The sequence below is a fragment of the Cavia porcellus genome, unplaced genomic scaffold, assembly GCF_034190915.1.
Source record: "Cavia porcellus strain 051 isolate PalLab524CR breed Dunkin Hartley unplaced genomic scaffold, mCavPor4.1 scaffold_10, whole genome shotgun sequence".
In the NCBI taxonomy this organism is placed as follows: domain Eukaryota; kingdom Metazoa; phylum Chordata; class Mammalia; order Rodentia; family Caviidae; genus Cavia; species Cavia porcellus.
Genome location: NW_026947493.1, coordinates 20,189,802 through 20,209,969, shown reverse-complemented (window position 1 = coordinate 20,209,969; position 20,168 = coordinate 20,189,802). Strand labels below are relative to the sequence as shown.

General features: G+C 36.7%; 1 protein-coding gene and 1 pseudogene across 1 annotated transcript in view; one reads left to right on the top strand and one right to left on the bottom strand.

The window, feature by feature from the left end:
• Cmc1 (C-X9-C motif containing 1) overlaps nucleotides 1-19,928 on the bottom strand; it is an 80,223-nt gene extending 60,295 nt beyond the window's left edge. The window contains exons 1-2 of the mRNA XM_003479994.5: nucleotides 19,836-19,928; nucleotides 18,761-19,199 (exon numbers count right to left, since the gene is read on the bottom strand). Coding sequence (XP_003480042.3) covers nucleotides 18,761-19,199; nucleotides 19,836-19,928 — 532 coding nt within the window. The remainder of the gene's footprint in view (nucleotides 1-18,760; nucleotides 19,200-19,835) is intronic.
• Nucleotides 14,258-14,501, top strand: LOC111754595 (dynein light chain roadblock-type 1-like; annotated as a pseudogene).
• Nucleotides 19,929-20,168: the final 240 nt, after the last annotated feature.

Genomic DNA, 20,168 nt, shown 5'->3' with positions numbered 1-20,168 from the left:
CAGTATTATGTCGAAGTCCCTTCCTGGTTTCCTCTCAATAGTGAGTCATGGCAGTGTGTTCCAACCTTTCCATTTTTGCCGTATAAGGCAACTTCTGTGACTTTTTTTCTAATGCCCTCCTACAAAATATTAATATCACAGATGCAATGTATACGTCCCCCTCAATATCAAGTTTTGTCCTTTTGAGAGCAACAGCCTATATTATTTGTACATAAGATAAAATCATTACAAAAAGCTGGGAAAAGGTACAGGGATACTGTACTAGTTTCCAATTTCTTGTATTAAGTTATTACAAAACAAATTTATAATTTTTTAAAAGGCCAAAAAAATTATAAGAAAAAGCAAAGGACCTAGAATGACCAAAACATTTGCAATCAAATTGGCCTAGTGATGATAATCAAATAACATTAACAAATCAGAGTCCAGATTAGTTCCATATATATATACTATCAATTTATTTTACAATGCATCCAAGATAGTCAATAAGAAAATAAAAGTACTTTTAATAAAGGATGGCAGAGGGACTAAACAAATATGCCAAAAAGAAAAGAAAGAAAAAGACCATTAAAATAAAAAAGAAAATTCCTTGGAGCAAAGATGTAAAGAGAGGGCTGGGGATTTAGCTCAGCGGCATAAACACCTGCTTACAAGCAAGCGGTTGTGAGCTTGATCCTCAGTACCGATAAAATAAATAAATAAATAAATAAATAAATAAATAAATGATTTTTTTTTAAAAAGTTGTAAAGAGAACACAAGGTACTCAACAGAAAAAATTAGAAATTAGACTTCATCAAATATAGTATCTTCTGAACATCAAAAGACACTTTTAAAAAATTAAAAGCAAAGCACAGACCATGAGAAAAAGAGAGAGATAGACATCTGACAAAGAACTTGACTACAGAGTACATAAAAAACATACAGTAACAATTCAATGAAATTGGACAAACACATCAAAAGGACATTTCACTGAAGATATAAAATGTATACATAAAAAGGTGAACAAATGCAAATGAAACCCAAGATATCATTTCACAACTGCCGAATAACTGAAACTAAAAACAATGGCAATATTAAATGATGGAGAGAATGTAAAACAACTAGAACTTTCATTTAAAGCTGGTGGGAGTGTGAAATGATAAACTTCTTTGGAAAACTGCTTGTTGAGTTATAAAGTTAAATATATACTATGTTCTATTCCTAACTTGCACAAAACTGCTTGTGAAAGCATTATTTATAATAGCCAAAATTACTTAGGAATAAAGATATTATCAATACTGCAACAGTAGTACAAAAACACATGAATGAATCTCAAGAAGTTAGACACATGAGTACACAACACATGACTGAAGAACATGCAAAAATAATCTATAGTGATAACAATTAGAATAATGGTATTTATGGGAGTTGAGAAGTATACCCTCTGTGAGTGTTGTGATTAGGGTACTCATTTATTAAAACTCACTTAAGATCTGTAAATTCTACTGGCCATTTATCTCAATTTAAAACAGTTTTGCTTAAACGATAAAATCTGGACTCAGGAGACTAACAAATATTAGACATTAGATAATTCAGTAGTTAAGAAGTCATTATCTCTTTGAAGATACTGTTCATCTTTCATTCAATTTATTTCTAATGCTAAATATATCTTCACATAAATAACATGCTGTAATGTTTTACTGCTGACATATAGGTTCAACGTTTTTTTTACTCTTTGTAACCAGCACAGCCCTACTTAACTCTCTCACTGCTTTAGCAATCTGACGATTGTGTCCCAATTTCCATAGGGGACAATTTTAGGAAAACTTTTGACATCATCTTTTCAAATTTTATGATAATGGTTGTTAGGAAAATACTAACTACCAACTAGCAGGATTCCTGTGTTAGTCGTTCAAATTTTGTTTAGAATATTTTCAGTTATCTTCCATGTTGAAATTTGCCTAAGAGTTTGCTTTTATCTTAACAATGTTTTGGTATCAAAGTTTCAGTTTATAAACAAATTGAAATTCTCCCTCCTCCCTTCACATTTTCCCGAATTGTTTGCATAGGCTGAGCATTCCTTATCTGAAATGCTTAGGATGAGAACAGTTTCAGAAGTAGAATTTTGTTTTTTTTTAAGATTCTGGAAAATCTGTATAGACTTCATCAGCTGATCATCCCAAAAGTAAGTAGCTTTGCATTTTAGATTTTCAGATTTGGAAAACTCAACTGTATAAAGATTATCAGTTCCTCCAAACTTTGGTTTAAACCATCCGCAATGTTTTTATGGGTCAGTTTGTACTGGCTACAAGCCCCTGATTATTCAAGACAACACTAATTCAGGTGTTGCAATGGAAATGGTTTGTAGACGTATATAAAGGAGATTATCCAAAATAATCTGGGTGGGAATAATTCACTCAGTCACAAGCCTTAAAAACCAAGTCTTAAGGCCAGGTGTGGTGGCCTCACCTGTAATCCCAGCACTGTGCTGAGGCAGGAGGATCACTGAGTCCAGCCCAGCCAGGGCTACAAAGTAAATTCAAGGCCAGCCTGAAATGCAGTGAATGCTTGTCTCAAAAAGGCCAAAAGAGGAAAAGAATGCTGAGCCTTAATAATTCTACTTGCTGACTTCAGCTCTTGACCAAGAGTTCTAAGCCCACTTTTCCTCATAGCCTGCCCTGCCCCACATTCCAGGCTCCCTTAACTCGTCTCCACAATCACCTAAACCAATTTCTTTCTGTGAATCTTGCTGTGAATACACACACACACACACACACACACACACACACACACACACACACAGATAAATAGACTTTTATCTCCTATTGGTGATTTCTCATGAAACCCTGATATACCACTTACTCACAGGTTTATTTGGGCAGTATGTGTATAGTATATGTATCTGTGACATATCAATACAAAGAGGAAAAACTACTGATCAATTTTTTGTATCATAACTTTCACAGCTTATTATTAGGATAGACAGACTTTCAGTTAAGGACCAGATTGTAAATACTTTATATTTATGTATTTTAAACAACTCTTTAAAAATGTTAACTAATCATTTCTGATTTGGAAGTCTCACCAGATTCTGGTCATAAGCCAGTTCACTGAACTCTGTGCTCTATCATCAACTGATACTTTCTCTTTTCCTTAGTACTTCCAGAAATTGTGATGAGATCAAAAGAAAGAGTTCCTTAGAAGGAACTGGAAATATGGACGCAGAGAAAAGGACAAACTCAAAGGAGGCCCTGCAAGAGTGATGGGACCTGAAGAGAATGAGTAAAGGGATGACTCAAGGGGAGTTCCCCTTGGTTTCCCAGGAAGAGGAAGTGAGCCCTTACTATCGAGATCCAGAAAACCAAACAAACACTAAGTACTGCTGGAGGGAAGCTGAATTTGAAACACTTATGAGAGACATCTCATCATGTAAAAACTAACATATAATTGAAAAGGGAATAAAACTAGGACTATCTGTACATAGTACATATTTTTTTCTCCTTGTTTACAGTATAAGTCAAAACTAGATATCAACAATTAGTATAATTACTGAATAGACTCAACTATGGTTGATATACTGATCTACTTTAGAAAATCAATTTCAAACTTTTATCTATACATTTTAATTGATATAAGTTATTTCTATGTGCCCTTATCAATCTATTCTTTGCTCTGTTAATCTTGCAATGGTCTTAGATAACCAAATCATTATTTTTCTGGGCCAGTTCTTTGAGTACAGACACAGTTTTGTAATAATGAACCACTTTTAACAAATAAAATAGAAATTTTTCTTCATTAGGAACTCTAACCTATAATATTCATCAAACATTTTTTAAATGGTTAGCAACAATTCCTTTCGATTAGTTTTCTTACACCTCCTAAGGCAAAGAAACAATTCTAGAATTGCATGAATATTGATTTCAATTTTCCTCTTGGTGCTAAATCAAAAACTGTTAAAAATTTATAAATTGGACTAAAGATTTTTTCATTTCGTGATAGAATAACAACCACCAAATATTATTAACTAATTAAAATTGAATATATTTTTTAAAACTATCTTTACCACTATAATTACAGATACTACACTTTTTATTCATAAAATTACAAACTGAATTCTTTAGTGTCAGTGTCATATATCTATGTTATATATTTATACAACAGCTCACTCAAAAAAATCAAATTTTGAAAGCCTGTTACTATACAGTCATATGAATTTATACTAAGATAAAGAATCAGAATAACGCTACCAGGGAAACTTTATGAAGCTCTATAATTTCTCAACATTCTATCATCAGCTGAAAGTCAATTTTCACCTTTTCCACTGGCAGTATCTGTTAGTACAGATTTTGCTTTGGGGCTCATCTGTTCTTGCAGTATAACAGAACTATATTATAAGGCTACTGAAAACAGCACTTGCTAGGAATCCACAAAGATAACAATGAAACAAATCAGAATATTACAAAATCTTCCATAAAATGGAATGTGACATCTGTGCCTTTTCAATACCAAAAACGCTCTGATGTAACTAACTGATTGTTACTCAGGTTAACACAGTTTTTTTTAAAAGTTCCTAGTTTCTCTTACATGCTCCTGAAAATATCTCTATGCTACTGTTCATTTCCAGAGGGAAAAAGATGCTTGGAATAAATCTGCAAAACTACTCTTATTAACAACAGTTTCTGTGTGGAGGCCCCTCTCCTTTACTAGCTATGAAGACCCTGAAAAGGAAGGAACCAGACAAATACATAATGTACAATGTAAGATCATCAGTCTCAACATTAGCTCCTAAATGTTCCATGTCAAAAGCTAACCAGACTTTAGCTCTCTTGATCACAAAGATAGGAACACTTACAACCAGATTTTCACATTCTTACAAGCTTGTTCACATCTTCGTGCAATAAAATGTGGAAAGAGGTGTCTGAGAAGTCTTAAATTGGGAAAACTATGACAGTGAGGATCAGCCTTCTTTACACCTTCCTGTCTTGGAGCCCGACTTGAACTAATAAACAAAGGGAAGTCAATGGTAGGAAAGGTCTTCTCCCTTACTATTGCAGCCTACTTCTGGCCCAGAAAGGAGCTGATAAAGAGTGTCATATAGGGGTTGGGGATTTAGCTCAGCGGCATAAGCGCCTGCCTTGCAAGCAGGCAGTCGTGAGTTCGATCCCTGGTACCGATAAAAACAAAAAAGACAAAAAAAGTGTCATACAGTCTTCATAAAGACCTTTCAGGTAAGTATTTTTTGGTCCTACTTTGCAAATAAAAAAAGTAGAGGCTCAAAGAAGTAAAATTACCAAAGCCTCTCAAGAACTTGGCGATGTCAAAATCATGTCACCCAGGATGCAAACCTTTCAGACACCACCTTGCACATGGGATAGTGGCCTGTATACGAAGATAGACAGGTTAAGTAGACTTGTACTGTTGTGCTAAACAGTGGGAAGAACCCTGTGTTTCAAAACAAGCAAAGCTTAAAACTTCACACTTCTCACTTTTTGATCAGCAGTAAAATCAAATGGAATTCTAATTCTATAATGGAAAAACCTGTTTAACAAAAGTAGGAGGAGCAATTTGTAAGATAGCTGAAAAACACCTGCAAAGGAAAAAAACATCAAATATTCAGTCAATTGGTAACAACCTATTTTTCTAAGCTCAAACTATGGAAATTACATAAATGAGGTAAATTATATAAATTATATAAATGAGGTAAACAGACCTATTTGTGCTTAGCTTCTGTGTCAAACATTACCTATACATTACAGTAATACACTTCATTTGAACTTCTTTGTCCTATCAGCTTTCACTGTTGATAACCACCTCTTCACACTAGATGTACCCATTTCCCAACAGCAACTATTTCTCAGACCTCAGATTTTGCAGATTACTAGGTGTGAAAACTTCTTCTTTCACCCACATTACCTTAACAATGATGAGACTACAAGGAATAACAAACTCAAAATATACCAAAGCAGGAAACCTACTTATGCAATAAAACATGGAAAATGTAGAAATGTGCTGCAGTCTCCACTGTAGCCGTAATTTAAGTGAACTTACATATTTATTTAATTTGATAAAATGTCGAGAATATCTTTTCCTACAAGTGCAACTTCCCAATAACATCTTGTTTTCAAAAAAATAATTTTATGGGGAACAGAAGTAGATATCTGACAAAGCACAGCTTGCCCTGTGGCCTTCTTAGCAATACTGCATATTGCATAACTGACTTACTCTTCGCCTCATTTAAATCTAGAGGATGGCCACTGGTTCTTCATCACCTTAACAATACTTCATAAAAATTACTTAAAGAATATGTGCTACTTTGATAGTGGATAGAATTAGTTTTGTATTAAAAAGTTATTCATGTCACAGACCAACCTTTGTTCAAATCCCATCAGGTTTCTTAGTATAGCCGTGCTATAGTCAAACATGAAAACCAAAACCTTAATACTTTTTTCGTGGAGAAAAAAAGAGTAGTATTTTCCAGGATAATCACCCATCACCCTTATCAGGTTGTCTCTGGCTGGAACTTAAATTCATTTCCAGGACAAGTATTTATCAAAATGAGGACATTAAAATTAATTCATCAGGGCTGGTGATTTAGCTCAGAGGCGTAAGCACTTGCCTTGCAAGCAGGCAGTCGTGAGTTCAATCCCCGGTACCGATAAAAAGGAAAAAGACAAAAAAAAAAAAAAACAAAATTAATTCATCATAGTGTCTGAGGGAACGCTTTCAAGCAGCCTCAAAAATCCTGTCAACAATAGTAACAATAGTCAAAAACGTTCAAACTAACTGCTTGTATTCCTCTGGAGATAATCCTACAAGCTATATCTTTAAAGACTCCATGTGTGATATCAAGCTGACAATGTTGACCACCAATTGGGCTCTGCTCTTATTAATTCCAAGTCCTATCTACCAGCATCTCGATCTCAAATTTAATACAGTTTGAAAGTTTACTTTACCATCCCATTAGATTTATTATCTTTCTTATCTGGAAAATCTGCTTACATTTATACAGTATGCAGAATGTGTATAATAAATATTAGCAGAATAAAGGAATGGAGAAAGGAGCTGTCCTACAAACATCATTTCATTCAGAATCAGGTAAATAAATGGAGTTCAAAGAATACTTTAACATGATCCAGAATCTGGTAAAACAAAACACCAGTGCAATCTCCTATCTTTTCTATCTTCTGAATCTTATTACTTATTATCAAAATTTACTTATTTACTAACCAGTTCAACTTTTCTGGATCTCAAAGTTCTTGGCCACAGTACCCAAAAGTGATTTCTATCCATGAGATTTTACCTGAATCAATTGTATTACTTCAATCACATCTGAATTTATAACAGGTCATATCACCCGATCTATACAATCTTCTGCTGTATCAACAGTTGCTATCAACTGAAGTGAATTTTCCACTTTCCCCAAAATTTACATATGGAAGCTCTAGACTGCATTGTGGCTGTACTTAAAGAGACAGTGCTTTCAGGAGATTAAGTTAGGTTAACTGAGGTCACAAGGGTGGGGCCCTTAATGGGATTCACGGCTTTATAGAAGGTACAGATTACCAGCCTCCATCATAGGAGGGCATATATAAAAAAGGTTTTGTGGAAGCCAGAAAAACAGTCCTCAACAGCAGGCATTTGGTCATGGATTCTGCAGCTTCCAGAAGGTGAAGAAAATAAATTTCTATTAATCAAGCTACCTAGTCTATATTGTATGTGCTACCTATTCTATAGTATCTTGTTATGATAGGCTGAACCGAGCAAAACAGGTTTTTGTACAAGTTTTAAACCTTTCTACTGTACTAAAAACCACTTGAGAAGGCTTTACAAAATTCTGATGCTTCATCCCACTCAGATCAGTTAATCAGAAACAGGAGGATAAAACTCAGGTGTTAGTATTTTTTTAAAAACTCCAAAACAAGAGGCTGGGGATTTAGCTCAGCGGCAGAAGTACCTGCCTTACAAGTATATGGTCCTGAGTTCGATCCCCAGTACCGATAAAAAAGAAAAAGACAAAAAAAAAAAAAAAAGAGTTTGGGAACTAAAAACTCCAAAACAATTCTAAAATGCAGGTAGATTAAGAACTACTACGTGAAACAGTTAAGTTAAATGTGGTAAGGAATTGTATCTAATCTCTGTAATTACCCCAACTTCTAATACATGATAAAACTATTTAACTTTTTAACAACTAAGATGCATATTTAAGAAATTTCTGTATTTCACTATCACAGATTCTCTGTGAACGAACACTTACTAGACAACTATTATATATCAAATACCGATATTGCACATACTATAGTAAGTAATATAGGGAAGCTTCCTTATTCTGCAGCATAAACATTTCTGATAAAACTCAATCTGCTTAACTAACACTCTCTGATGTCTAAAAATCCCCCAGGGACACAGTTCTTTAGTAAAAACACAATATGAAAGTAAACACCAATTCTTTAAAAACTTTCTTACTCATTTCCTTATATTGAAATGTGAAAATATAATAGGAAACTCATGGGCAAGAAGGTTAATTTGAGTATCAGTGTTCTCACTTGGGCACAATTTTGTTTGGTTCACTTATACCAAGTACTAGATAATATTGATCAGCTTTATGATATCTGTAAACAAAGATTTCTACAAGTATGTTATTAACACCCTAAAAAATACTAGCCAGAAGTGACAGACAGCACACTTCTGTAATCTCAGCACTTGGGAGGATGAGGCAGGAGGATCTCTCACAAAGGCAAGGTCAACTTAGGCTTCAGAGAGAGTTGAAGGCCAGCCTAAATGGCCTAGGGAGACTGTGTCTCAAAAAAAACAAGCAAACAAAAACAATGACCTAACTCAGTTAATGAAAACTAAGGTTTTCCTTTTTGTTGTTGCTGTTGTTTTTCTGTGAACTTTCTGAGTCAGGAGGTCCTTGAGATCAATGACATTCAGAATCACTGATGTTTCAGGCTTTTAAAAACCAGACACCTAATGTACCTGACTTAATTTACTCTTCCAGTTGCTCATCCTCAAACTTCACAGTATGCATTTAAAATCAGAAACAAGAAGTCAGTTCTACTAACTTCGTAACCTGAGAGGCCACAACTGTGTACTGCAGTCTTGGTGGACAATCCCCCCCCGCCCCGTCTGAGCCTGACCTTTTATACTCATCTACCCCGATAAGTAAATTTAAAGAAGTGAGATCATACAAAAAGCATTTACTGTTTACTACCCAGGCTGAATCTGCTCACTCCTTTTCTTCATCTCTCAAATTATTTTCCTACCTAAAGACACATCTTATCTGTAGACTTCATTTTACTTCTTGAAAAAATTCTAGATCTGGAATGAAAGAAATACTACATGATTTATGTGTATAATTTTTTGTGTGTTTCTTTAAAAATTCCAAAGCTTAGGGGCTGGGGATTTAGCTCAGCGGCTTACGTGCCTGCCTTGCAAGCAGGCAGTCATGAGTTTGATCCCTGGTACCGATAAAAAGGAATAAGACAAAAAAGAAAAAAAAAATTCCAAAGCTTTTAAAAATTTTTGAAAGACTTGGGAGTACTGAAAATCACTTACAAAACTGAATTTAAAGACATGAACAAGAATTAGATGAGGGGAAGAAGTGGGAAAATTCTAGTTTAAAAAAAAAAGGAACAGGATGTGCAACAGCCAAAAGACAAAAAAAGTAACTTGGTCTATCTGGGAATGTATTCAAACCTGCTAGCCAAAACTCTGTAGTATTTTACAGAATGCAACACATGTATGCAAATACCCTTCTTATCTGATCTATCACTGCCCAAACATTCACTATCCAAACTAGGATTTCAGATAGCTTCACAGAAATTATTTTTAGGACAGAGCTGGTATCCCTCCCATGGCAGAGAATGTGGTACCATTCACACTGGCAGTTTTCTCAAGACTACCCTTGGGCTTGGTGCCTCCCCATCTCTCCTCACTGTTCCTACCTTCCAATCTTCAAAGTAAGCAGAGACTGATAGATGGCACCAACACCCAATTTTTTCAGCTCAAAGCTGAACAAACCATATATTTTATGGTACACTACAGATGACTGAACTGAAATCAGCCTTCCCGAAACCACTTCACCTTCCATTTCTTCCTTTCCCCTCTCTTTACTCTGTTATCGAAGAGTATTCCATTAATAAATCACTCCATTAACAAAACATTCAAGTAGTACCTAAACCTAGTGACTAGATTTGTTCTCTAATAAATTCCTAAATGAAAAGAACTAGAGCTTCACAAAAAATACTAATTCAATGGATGGGCCAAAGTAGGTACAAGTAAATCAGTGATATCTTTTTAAAAAATCAATATGAAACCATCACAGGAAATACTGAATCAAGTAAAAATTACCAAGTGATGCTAACTTTAAAATAATATGCACGTAGTCTTAAGTGGCTCCCACAAATTATGTATAAGTTGCAAGACAGGGGGATAAAGTAACAAAAATATGGATCAAAACCAAGCATGAATGATCCCAAACTAACATCATCTATAAGAGACAGAAATCATGTGCCTCCAGATACAGATACCATATGCCTTATGAGAAACATACATCATCACTTATGCAGTATTCAGCTGAATGGATGTAAACTCAATCTAACCCAAAATGAGGCCAAAAATACAAGAGGAAGGAAAGCCTCTTTTACTAAATGGTGTTGGGAAAACCAGCTCTTCACAGGAGAAAGACTAACTCTCTCACCATGTACTAAAGTCAAAATGTATCAAAGATCTAAACAGAAACACATAATATGCTGGAAGATAATACAGAGAAAACTCTTAAAAATAAAGGCTTAGGTAAGAATGTTCTGAACAGAACCCCAAAAGACATGACATTAAAAATCAACAAATGGGATCTTATCAAATTAAAAAGCATCTGCATAGCAAAGGAAACCACCAACAAAGTGAAAGACAGCTACAGAATGGGCAAAAAAAATTGCCAGTATTTCTCAGAAAGAACTACTATCTAGAGTATATAAAGAACTAAAAAAAGTTAGACTCCCCTATTTAAAAGCACCAATCAAAAAATGAGCAACTGAAATGAATAGACACATCTCAAAAGAAAGTACAAAAGGCTAATAAATACATGAAAAAATATTCAGCATCTCCGGTCATTAGAGAAATGTAATTAAAACAACAGTGTGATTCCATCTTACTCCAGAAAGAATGGACATAGTCAAGAAAACAAATAGCAAATGCTAGCAAGGTTGTGGGGCAAAGGAACCCCACTGCACTCTGGGGAATATAAAACAATACTACAACCATGATGAAAATCAATATGGAGATTACTCAAAAAACTTAAAAATAGAAGTTTTATTTGACCCAGCCTTTGCCTTTCTAAGTATCTTCTCAAAAGAGCTATAGACGGGCTGGAGATTTAGCTCAGCGGCATAAGCATCTGCCTTCCAAGCAGGAGGTCATGAGTTCGATCCCCGGTACCGATAAAAAATAAAAAATTAAAATTAAAAAAAAAAAGAGCTGCAGACATCATAGTAAGTGGCACAGCCATACCCATGTTATAGAAGTACAATTCTGAGTAGCTAAACCCTGGAAGTTGCCTACACATCCATCATCAGATGACTAGATAAAGAAAATGCAGTATTTATACACAATGGAGTACTATTCTGCCATAAAGAACAAGCTGAATCATGTGTAGGAAGATGGATGCACTTTGAGACCATCACACGAAGTGAAATAAAACAGACACAGAAGCTTCAAAATTGAATGGTTGCTCTTATATGAGAAACTCAAAATATAACATAAAAAAGCAAAATAAAAGGCAGACAATAGAAAAACAGTAAAGAGGAAGGGGACCAAGAGATATGAGAGGTGGTAAGGAGGAGAAGGAGGATAATGAAAAAAAAAATTAAAAAGTGTTACGTACCTGAACCACCTCCTACCCAGGAGGAAGGTAATCATTAGGTACTGCAAACATGTACTAATAAAAAAGTTAAAACTGCCAAAACACAAGGGAAGTTCCACTTGTCACCATGACTGAAAACTTGCACTGTCCCTCTATTTTTCTTCAGATAGAATGAAAGTTTTGGGGGGTTTTTTTGGTTTTGAGTTTGTTGGTTTGTTTTTGTTATTTTTTAGAGACAGGGTCTTGGCTAGTTTTGAACTCACCATGTAGCCGAAACTGGCCTTGAACTCACTTCAATCCTTCTGATCAGCCTACCAAGAGCTGGGATTATAGGCATGTACCACTGTACAAGGTGAATTCAGAGTTCTTAATATGGCTTGCAGGACATGTCATGATTCACAATTTAAAGTCCTCCACTGCCGTGACATACATTTCTCTTTGATCTCAACTCTGCTTATGTTCTTTGCTTCAGCTGGTTTTATTTCACCAAGCAACCTCTCAGAAGGTGGTTAATCTAGTGAAACAATTTATTTTCTATTGCAAATACTTTTGGTTTAGAAATATACAAAATGCAAACTCTAACCATTTTTTTTCAGTTTTGTACTACCAACGTAATCCATGACTAAAAAATATACTTACAAAAGTACATAAAGCATGACCAAAAAGATACTCAAGAGATAAGAGGCAGTAATAAAAGCAAAAATTTTACACTCAGCTCATAATCTTTTACATAATTAATCACATAATGCTCAGGAAAAAAGATCTTCAAATCTGTTTAGCTATGTAACTTTAAAAGTAAAAATGTTCACTGAATGAGTGTCAGCACCCCTAACACTAATCTAGTCGCATCTCCATAGGAACCACTAGAAAAACTCCAATAAACTCCACAAGCTGCCACAATGACTTCATCCTAAGACATAAACACTTTGACACCCTCTCATGAAATATCTTTAAGTTCTTCATCCCATTTTCCACCCCTGAGCCCTATCACTGTCCCATCTTCATCCATTTACCAGATTCCTGGAAGCAAACAGCAATTGAGAAGACACAGATGGACATAGGCAGACAGACATGCACACACATGCATGATTAAAAGAACTTGCCTTGAGTTGCCATGCACTCAAACTAAATGAGACAAAAGAGAAACCTCCTATCCTGCTAAAAAGAAGGAAGCCAGAAGGAAGAAAGGACTCTCTACTACTTCATAGAGAAAGCAAAAAAATCTAAACAATCAGGCCCAGGTTCCTATCATCTGGGAACATAATGTTGGAAAAGTTGCCTGGACCACTGGAATAGGCAAAGGCTTAACTGGGTGTTCCTTTGGTACTATGGATTATAGGACTACTTTACAACTTGTTGGAGCAAAGGTTAAGCTCTAGAATCCTGTCAAGTAGAAATAATTTTGAGCAACCAGAAAAGACAACTCCAAAGTTAAGTTTGATACATATTTTTTTTTCTAGGGCAGCAATTTATGAAACTAAGTACTGACTTCTCAAGTGCCTTTTGATCTAATTTTTATATCTTACTGGTACCCTCACTAATTTATAAGTTGAAGGTCTTCAATACATACTCATCTTATATTTGCATGAGTCATAATTTTACCTTTTGGAAAATTATACTAATTAAGATATGCTATATCCATGTACCAACTCCACACTAGGAATGTAAGCATTATGTACTAGAAATATACTAATAAAAAAATAATAAATTAATGAAAAAAGCACCAGTCTTTATCATTTGTTTCTATACACGATAGTAGCTTACATGAATTTTAAAACACTAAAAATTTTAATTGCATAAGTTTGACTAGATTTTTAAAATATACAATACTTGTACAAAGAAATAATAAATTCATAAAAATTGTAATGATAAAACTAACTATTAGACTTAAGTCTAATTACAGGAGAATGAGCCACACTGTAAATTCTTATGTCATTACTGTAAAAGCAAAAGCCCTCTTTATGGCTAAAAGATACAAGGGAGAATTTCTTGTAAGAATAGAGACTCGACTGGGAAAAAGACTTAAGGACAAATTCAGAGAGTTCAAAATACTGTTGTCTCTCCTTTATTCTGTCTGCACATAAGAACTGCTTACAATGTTATTTTAAGATATTGGAGGCTTGGGCCCTAGCCCAGACAAATTAAATCTAAATATCTAAGAGTATAATTTAGACAACAGTATGTTTGAAAAATTTGTATTTCCTCACAGCCACTTTTCCTGGATGCTTTGGACTCTCTTCAGCAAACTGCAATAGAAATAGTGAATATAATTATGGCTGATAACCCCATAAAGATTATTGTTATTACCTTTGCATTACCAAAAGGACAATAAGTGAAAGTACACATAAGAATAAGTAGGCAGCAGAAAGGTGCTGAACTGGGCTGAGCCTTGGCCACATGGAGCTGCTGGCTCAGCCTGAGATGGCAGAGGTGGAAGAAACACTAAAAGGACTTCAGAGCCAGAAAGGCGTGCAGGAATGATGGTGTGAACACAGAAGGCACTCAAACTCATGACAACTTCATGTTGAAGGCACAGAGCACAGTGCATGAAATCGACCCCCAGAACGACCTCACTTTCCTCTGCATTCACTTCAAGAAAAAAGAAATAATAGTTGCACCAGATAAAGACAATTTTTTGATCGTGGTTCAGAATCCAACTGCATAAGCTACTCTCTTGGTTCCTTTTGTCATCCCTTAATTTAATACCGCTCAAGAGCAACTGTGATAATTATGTCATGAGACTGGCTCAGTAACCCTTGCAAACCACTTCAGTCACCTGAGTGGCCTGGCAGCTCTACCCTCCCCACCAGGGGTCCCTGTACTGTGCCAGGGCCCAGTTTCCAGTAGGACTTCTTCCCTGCTGCCAGCTTGTGGAGCAAGAGCTGCTGAGAAAAGCCAGCTTCCTTCTCCCTTCAGTCCCCTTTGTCACCCCTGGAATATTTAAAGCAAATATACAAAATGCCAAAAAAAAAAAAAAAAAAAAAAAAGGCTATATCTGCATTTCATTTTGGGGTTCAGATTTTTTTTGTTTTTTGTTGTTTTTATTTAAAGAGAAAAAAGAAACAAAATAAAAAAACAAAGTAGTAAAAAGGTACAAGTAGTACAGAATTTCAAGAAAAAAATATACAGTAAGAAATCACTAATTAATAGTAACATATTGTCATTTTAGAAACAGTTGTCCAAATTATAAAATTAAAGCATATAAAGTAGACATTCATACAGTGAGATTGCAGACAGTTGGGTTCAATGATCCAACAAAAGCTCAGTAATATGGTTTTCCATCCTACACACTCAAACATACATGCAGTTATATCACTTAGACCACCTTCCTTTCCTCTCTTTTTTACAATAAGCATTACACTTTTTGGGTTTTTTTACTCCCACAGTGGGGTTCAGATTTTGAAAAAAGATGGTACTGCAAAGTTATTTAAAAAGTGCTTACCAACTAAAAATCAAACTTTTATGAAGGTCTCAAAAACGTAAGCAAATGGGAAAACAGATTTTGTTATAAGCTTCATCCAGCACAGCTATCATCTGCTTAGTATGAGCACCACACTACTTAGGACTCCAAAAAGTCATAACACATTACAATGTAAATGTAAACTTGCAACAAAACAAAAGCAAACAAAATTGAAATTCTGTGAAGGCTTGTTTTATATTTTGAAAGTTAGATGGATAAGACAATTTTTGTTTTGTTTTGTTTTTTCTGAGACAGGCTCTTGCTGTATAGCCCAGGTTGGTCTCAAACTTACAGCGATTCTCCTGCCTCTGCCTCCCGAGTGCTGGGATTACAAGCACACAGACTCTACCTGGCAACAAATGAAATTTAAGAAACAAATCTTCCCAACTTGATGACTACTTTCTTACTTTCCACTGTTTCCAAACCTACTTTTGTCAAATTTTCCAATGGACTTCTTGTTGCTAAGTCAGATCTAGTTAGTGAAGTAAAGAGCCTAGAAATTATCCTTAATTCTTCCTCCCACCCAGTTTGCCTAAGGAAACAGCAGGTCCTGCCACTTTCTCCTGCAAAACATTTACTGACACCTTTTCTTTCTTTCCATCTTTTCTACAAGCACCGCAATCTAAGATATATATATACACATATCTGGCTTGAACCACCACTCCAACCTGTTTTCCAGCTTCCACTCCTGACTCCTCTTCAATCTACACTGTTACTGAAACCAGGATAGTAAAAGGAAACCAAGTCTGTTACATCTCTACTTTTTTTAAAAGCTCCTAATGGCTTATGACACCATCAGGAAAAACATCTCTGCAACATCAAGGTACCCTGCTCCTACCAACTTTCCCAAATCTTTCTAAGGGATCTCCTCCCACCCCTGGCTGAAGTCCAGTCAAATGTTTTAAGCATTTACACATGTTTGCAATACATAATGTTTATAATCCTTGTGTAGTGCTGGTACTGTACAAAAAAGTGAGGAGAATCAAGAGGTAGCTGAGGGAGGGAGAGAAGGAAAAATGAAAAAAGAGATTAAAATGTGTTACATACACGCACCAACTTCCCACAAGCATTGTAAATATTATGTACTACACATATGCACTAATAAACTAGAATAAAAAATATTTTAAAAGTTTGATACTTCCATACTTTTCCCTAGTTCTTCACGTAGTCACTTCCTCTCATCCATCAGATTACAATCAGTGATATTTCCTGGTAGAACTTGCCATTATCTACAATAGTCCTCCATTCACAGTCTAACACACACCACAGCATTTATTTTCTTATAAAGCTAATCGGCTTCTGTAAGCATATGTGTATATATGAGTGGGGGAGGAGTGTTTTCTTCCTACTGGGAGAAGGACTTGTTTGTCCTATATGCCAGGGGTCCCCAAATCCTGGGCCATGACTACTACCTCTGTGGCCTGTTAGGGCTAGGTGGCACAGGAGGTAAACTGCAGGCTAAACTCATCTGTATTTACAGCTGTCTTCTGTCAGTTGCCTTAAAACCTGCGCTCTATATCTTCTCAGAGAAGTGGCAACATCAGAGTCTCACAAGAGTAAAATCCCTACTATTAAATGCGGTGATGCTAGTACTGGGGAGTAACTGCAGCTACAGATTAACATTAGCACAGAAGTTTAACTGTAAAGACCATAATAAACCCACTGCTTGCAGATTTATACCAAAACCCAATCAGTGAACGGCATGTATTAGTTAAGCTGCGAGTGGTGGCAGGCTTTAAATCAGAATCCAACAGTCATTCTAGTTCATGCTTGGCTCACTCATTTATTTACAACTTCCACTGGTGCTATTTTCCCACGAGGACTTGCTCTGTCAGTTTGAGTAAGTCCACAACTTAACTTTAGCCAAAATGAGTAAAAACAGAACTTCAAAAACTGGTCCTTTTTTTCACTGCCAAAGAGACTGGGGACAGCTGCTACCATCTCCCACAACTTAAAACAATCATGGCATATGCTGGGCTCTTGCCAAGTTATTTTGCTTAACTAATATACTAAAATAGCCTACAACACTAAACTGAAAATGTAGTCCCTTGGATTCTAGCCAGATGTGGCCTTGGGTATACTACAAAATTGGTGTTAAAGAGTAACTAGAAGAAGGTGGCAACTGTAAGGATGAAGGTTTTTTCCTTCTTAAATTTAAGTTCAACATGGGCATAGAAAAGTCTTCAACCTCTTGAGTCTATGTAAAATTAACAACCACTTCCGGGTCAGAAGCACAAAAATTATACAAAATTCATCCTGAACTTGCCCTAGCCAAGCCCTATTTAAAACCCTTCTTCCTCCATGAATCAAATAACCTGAAAATAAATACACATAGTATGGCTTATTAGCAAGACATTTGCTCATGCCTTTTTCCCAGTTCAAATCACTGGAAACTATACTCTTCAAAGCCAGACTGTTGCCTGCATCAATCACCTAGCCCAAAACTGACAGGATCATTATGTATTCCAGAATTCCTTCATGCTTCAAATTAGAGTTCTTGCTGATTTTACTACTATCTGCTTAGATTAAGTAACTTAACCTCTCTGAGGCTCAATTTTGCAATCTGTAAAATCTAGATAAAAGAACATACCGTGTTTGGATAATTCCATATATTTAGCTTGATAATATACTATTCAGTAAATGTATTATTGTGTGTTAAATATATTTTTCAACCTCTGAGAGGGCCTGAAAAGCAATTTTTTTCGCTCCAAAAGCATAAAATGTCTCAGTGTCTTTGAGTTTTTCATTCCGTAAAATGAAAAGAATGGATTAAATCTATTCCTTCTTTCATATTTATGTTTCTTTCAAAACTGAAGTTCTTTACATATATCCTTACAGTGAAAAAAAAAAAAAAAGGCGGACGAGCTTGTGCAAGAATTCATTGATCTCTACTGTAAACTGATTTCGTATGCAAATCTCTAATCCAATGTGCAGAAGCACATAAAATAACATCTAAGACACAGAAGATCCTTTCCAAAACAACTGACTCTTGCTATAGTGATGGATCCTTAGAACTGTTACACTGGGCTACAAGGATGAACGTAAGGTCCATGAACTACTCGAAAAATAATGTTGTGCACCAGCACGACAATGGAAACTCTTGCGGAGCAAGTGTCTGTAATATTGTTTAAAAGGAGTCTGTGACCCAAAGAGCACGAAGGATGGCAATGAAGGCAGTCGCTCAACGGAGGAAGATCTCCGTAAGCCACAAATGGACTATAGTCTAGACCACAAACCCAATGCCCCTCACTTAGCACTAACTCCAACTAGCGAGAAAATGACCTAAGGAAGAAGCCAAGGTCGGCAGAAAACCCAAAAGTAGCCAGCCCCGGTTGAGGTGATGCCGGTGGAGGCCGGGCAACCTCAGAGCTCTGCGCCTTTCCCAGGCGACCAGGCAGTGTAAGACCCGCTGCGCGAGAACCGAGGCGCTGGGCCTCGGCAAACCACGTCGCCCGCTCTCGTACCTGCGGGGTCCAGCGCCATCTCGGCTGGCACAGACGGTAGCTGCCCGGGACTCCCAGGCAGGGGGCGGGGAAGGGAGGAGCCTGGGCGAGCGCTGACACCCGCCTCTTCCCGCGGGAGGAGGAGGAACGTCACGGCAGGCTCAGCGAAACAGTGCAAACCCTTCTCCTCTTTTCTTCTCCAGTTCCTACTTCCGCTTCCCTTTGCGCCTGCGCCCTGCTGGCCCCGCCCCGAATCCTGTAAATGGAATAGAGCGCCTTCACCAAAGGAAGGATCCAGGGTAGGGGCGTGGCCACGAGCGCGCTCTGGGCGGGGCAAGTGCCTAAATGCACAGTCTAGGGCTGCGATTCCGCTTGTCTGCGTAGGGGCTGCTGTGACCCCTTGGGTTGCTTTGCGAAAATGCAGTCTGTCCCTTACGCCTGCCTCCAGAGGCAGGCGTTCCTTTATTTTAACTTTGTTCCTTTATTTTAACTTCGTCATTCATGTATAAATCTCTATTTTATGACTGCTGAGTTCCAACTGCTCTTCTGACCACTGGGGAAAAATAAGTAAATAAAATTAAAACCTTTTTTCCTCTCTGTTAAATTCCACAGGTGTAACAAATGCAGAGCTCATTCTACCAAAAAGGTGGTGTCCTTTATCCTTATAAATCAGTGGTCTGTATCTCGCCTGCAGGCTAAAATCAAAATGTGAGTGGTTAAGTGTACCTGTATCTTGTGAAATAATATCTCAGGGCATACAATTCAATTTGGGCAGTGTTGTGATAAATACATTCATTCTATCATCTAAAGCTGTATACGTTGTAAGAAAAAGGAATAGCTATTTTCTTTAAGATTCCCCCAACTACTCTCTTCACAGTCTAACTTTTCTGAGTGGCATTTGTGTCCATTTCCAATCACCAACCAGTTTTCAGAAGTGATTCCTCCTTAGACCACATTTAACTACCTTGAGCCTTCAAAGGATGAGTTACAGCCAGGGGCGGATGGACAGATGGACAGATGTTTAGGAAAACAAGTAGCAGCTGCTTCTTTCCTGCAAGGGATTTAGGGCTTTCAAAATGATCCCCTCCCCACCTACCTGCAGTCTCTCCTGCTGCTGCTTCAGCCTGGTCAGTTGGCGAAAAGACAACACAGTGGAGCGGGGCTGAGAAAGTGGGTCTCTGCTCAGCATGTGTTCCGTTTAAAGGCCTATTTGAGCATAAAGGCCCTTATTACAGCTGTAGGCTGAAGTGCCAAGGTGAAAAAAATTGTTTCACTCAGCCAGGCGGGAAATCAGGTCCTTTTCCTTGTATGTTTTCATAAATGCTTAGACGCACAAAAATTCACTGCAGTCCCTTTTTTGTTTTTCTGGAGGTGAAGGATTTAATTCACAAATAAAAAACAAATGTTTTAGAGGAGATGAGATGGGGTA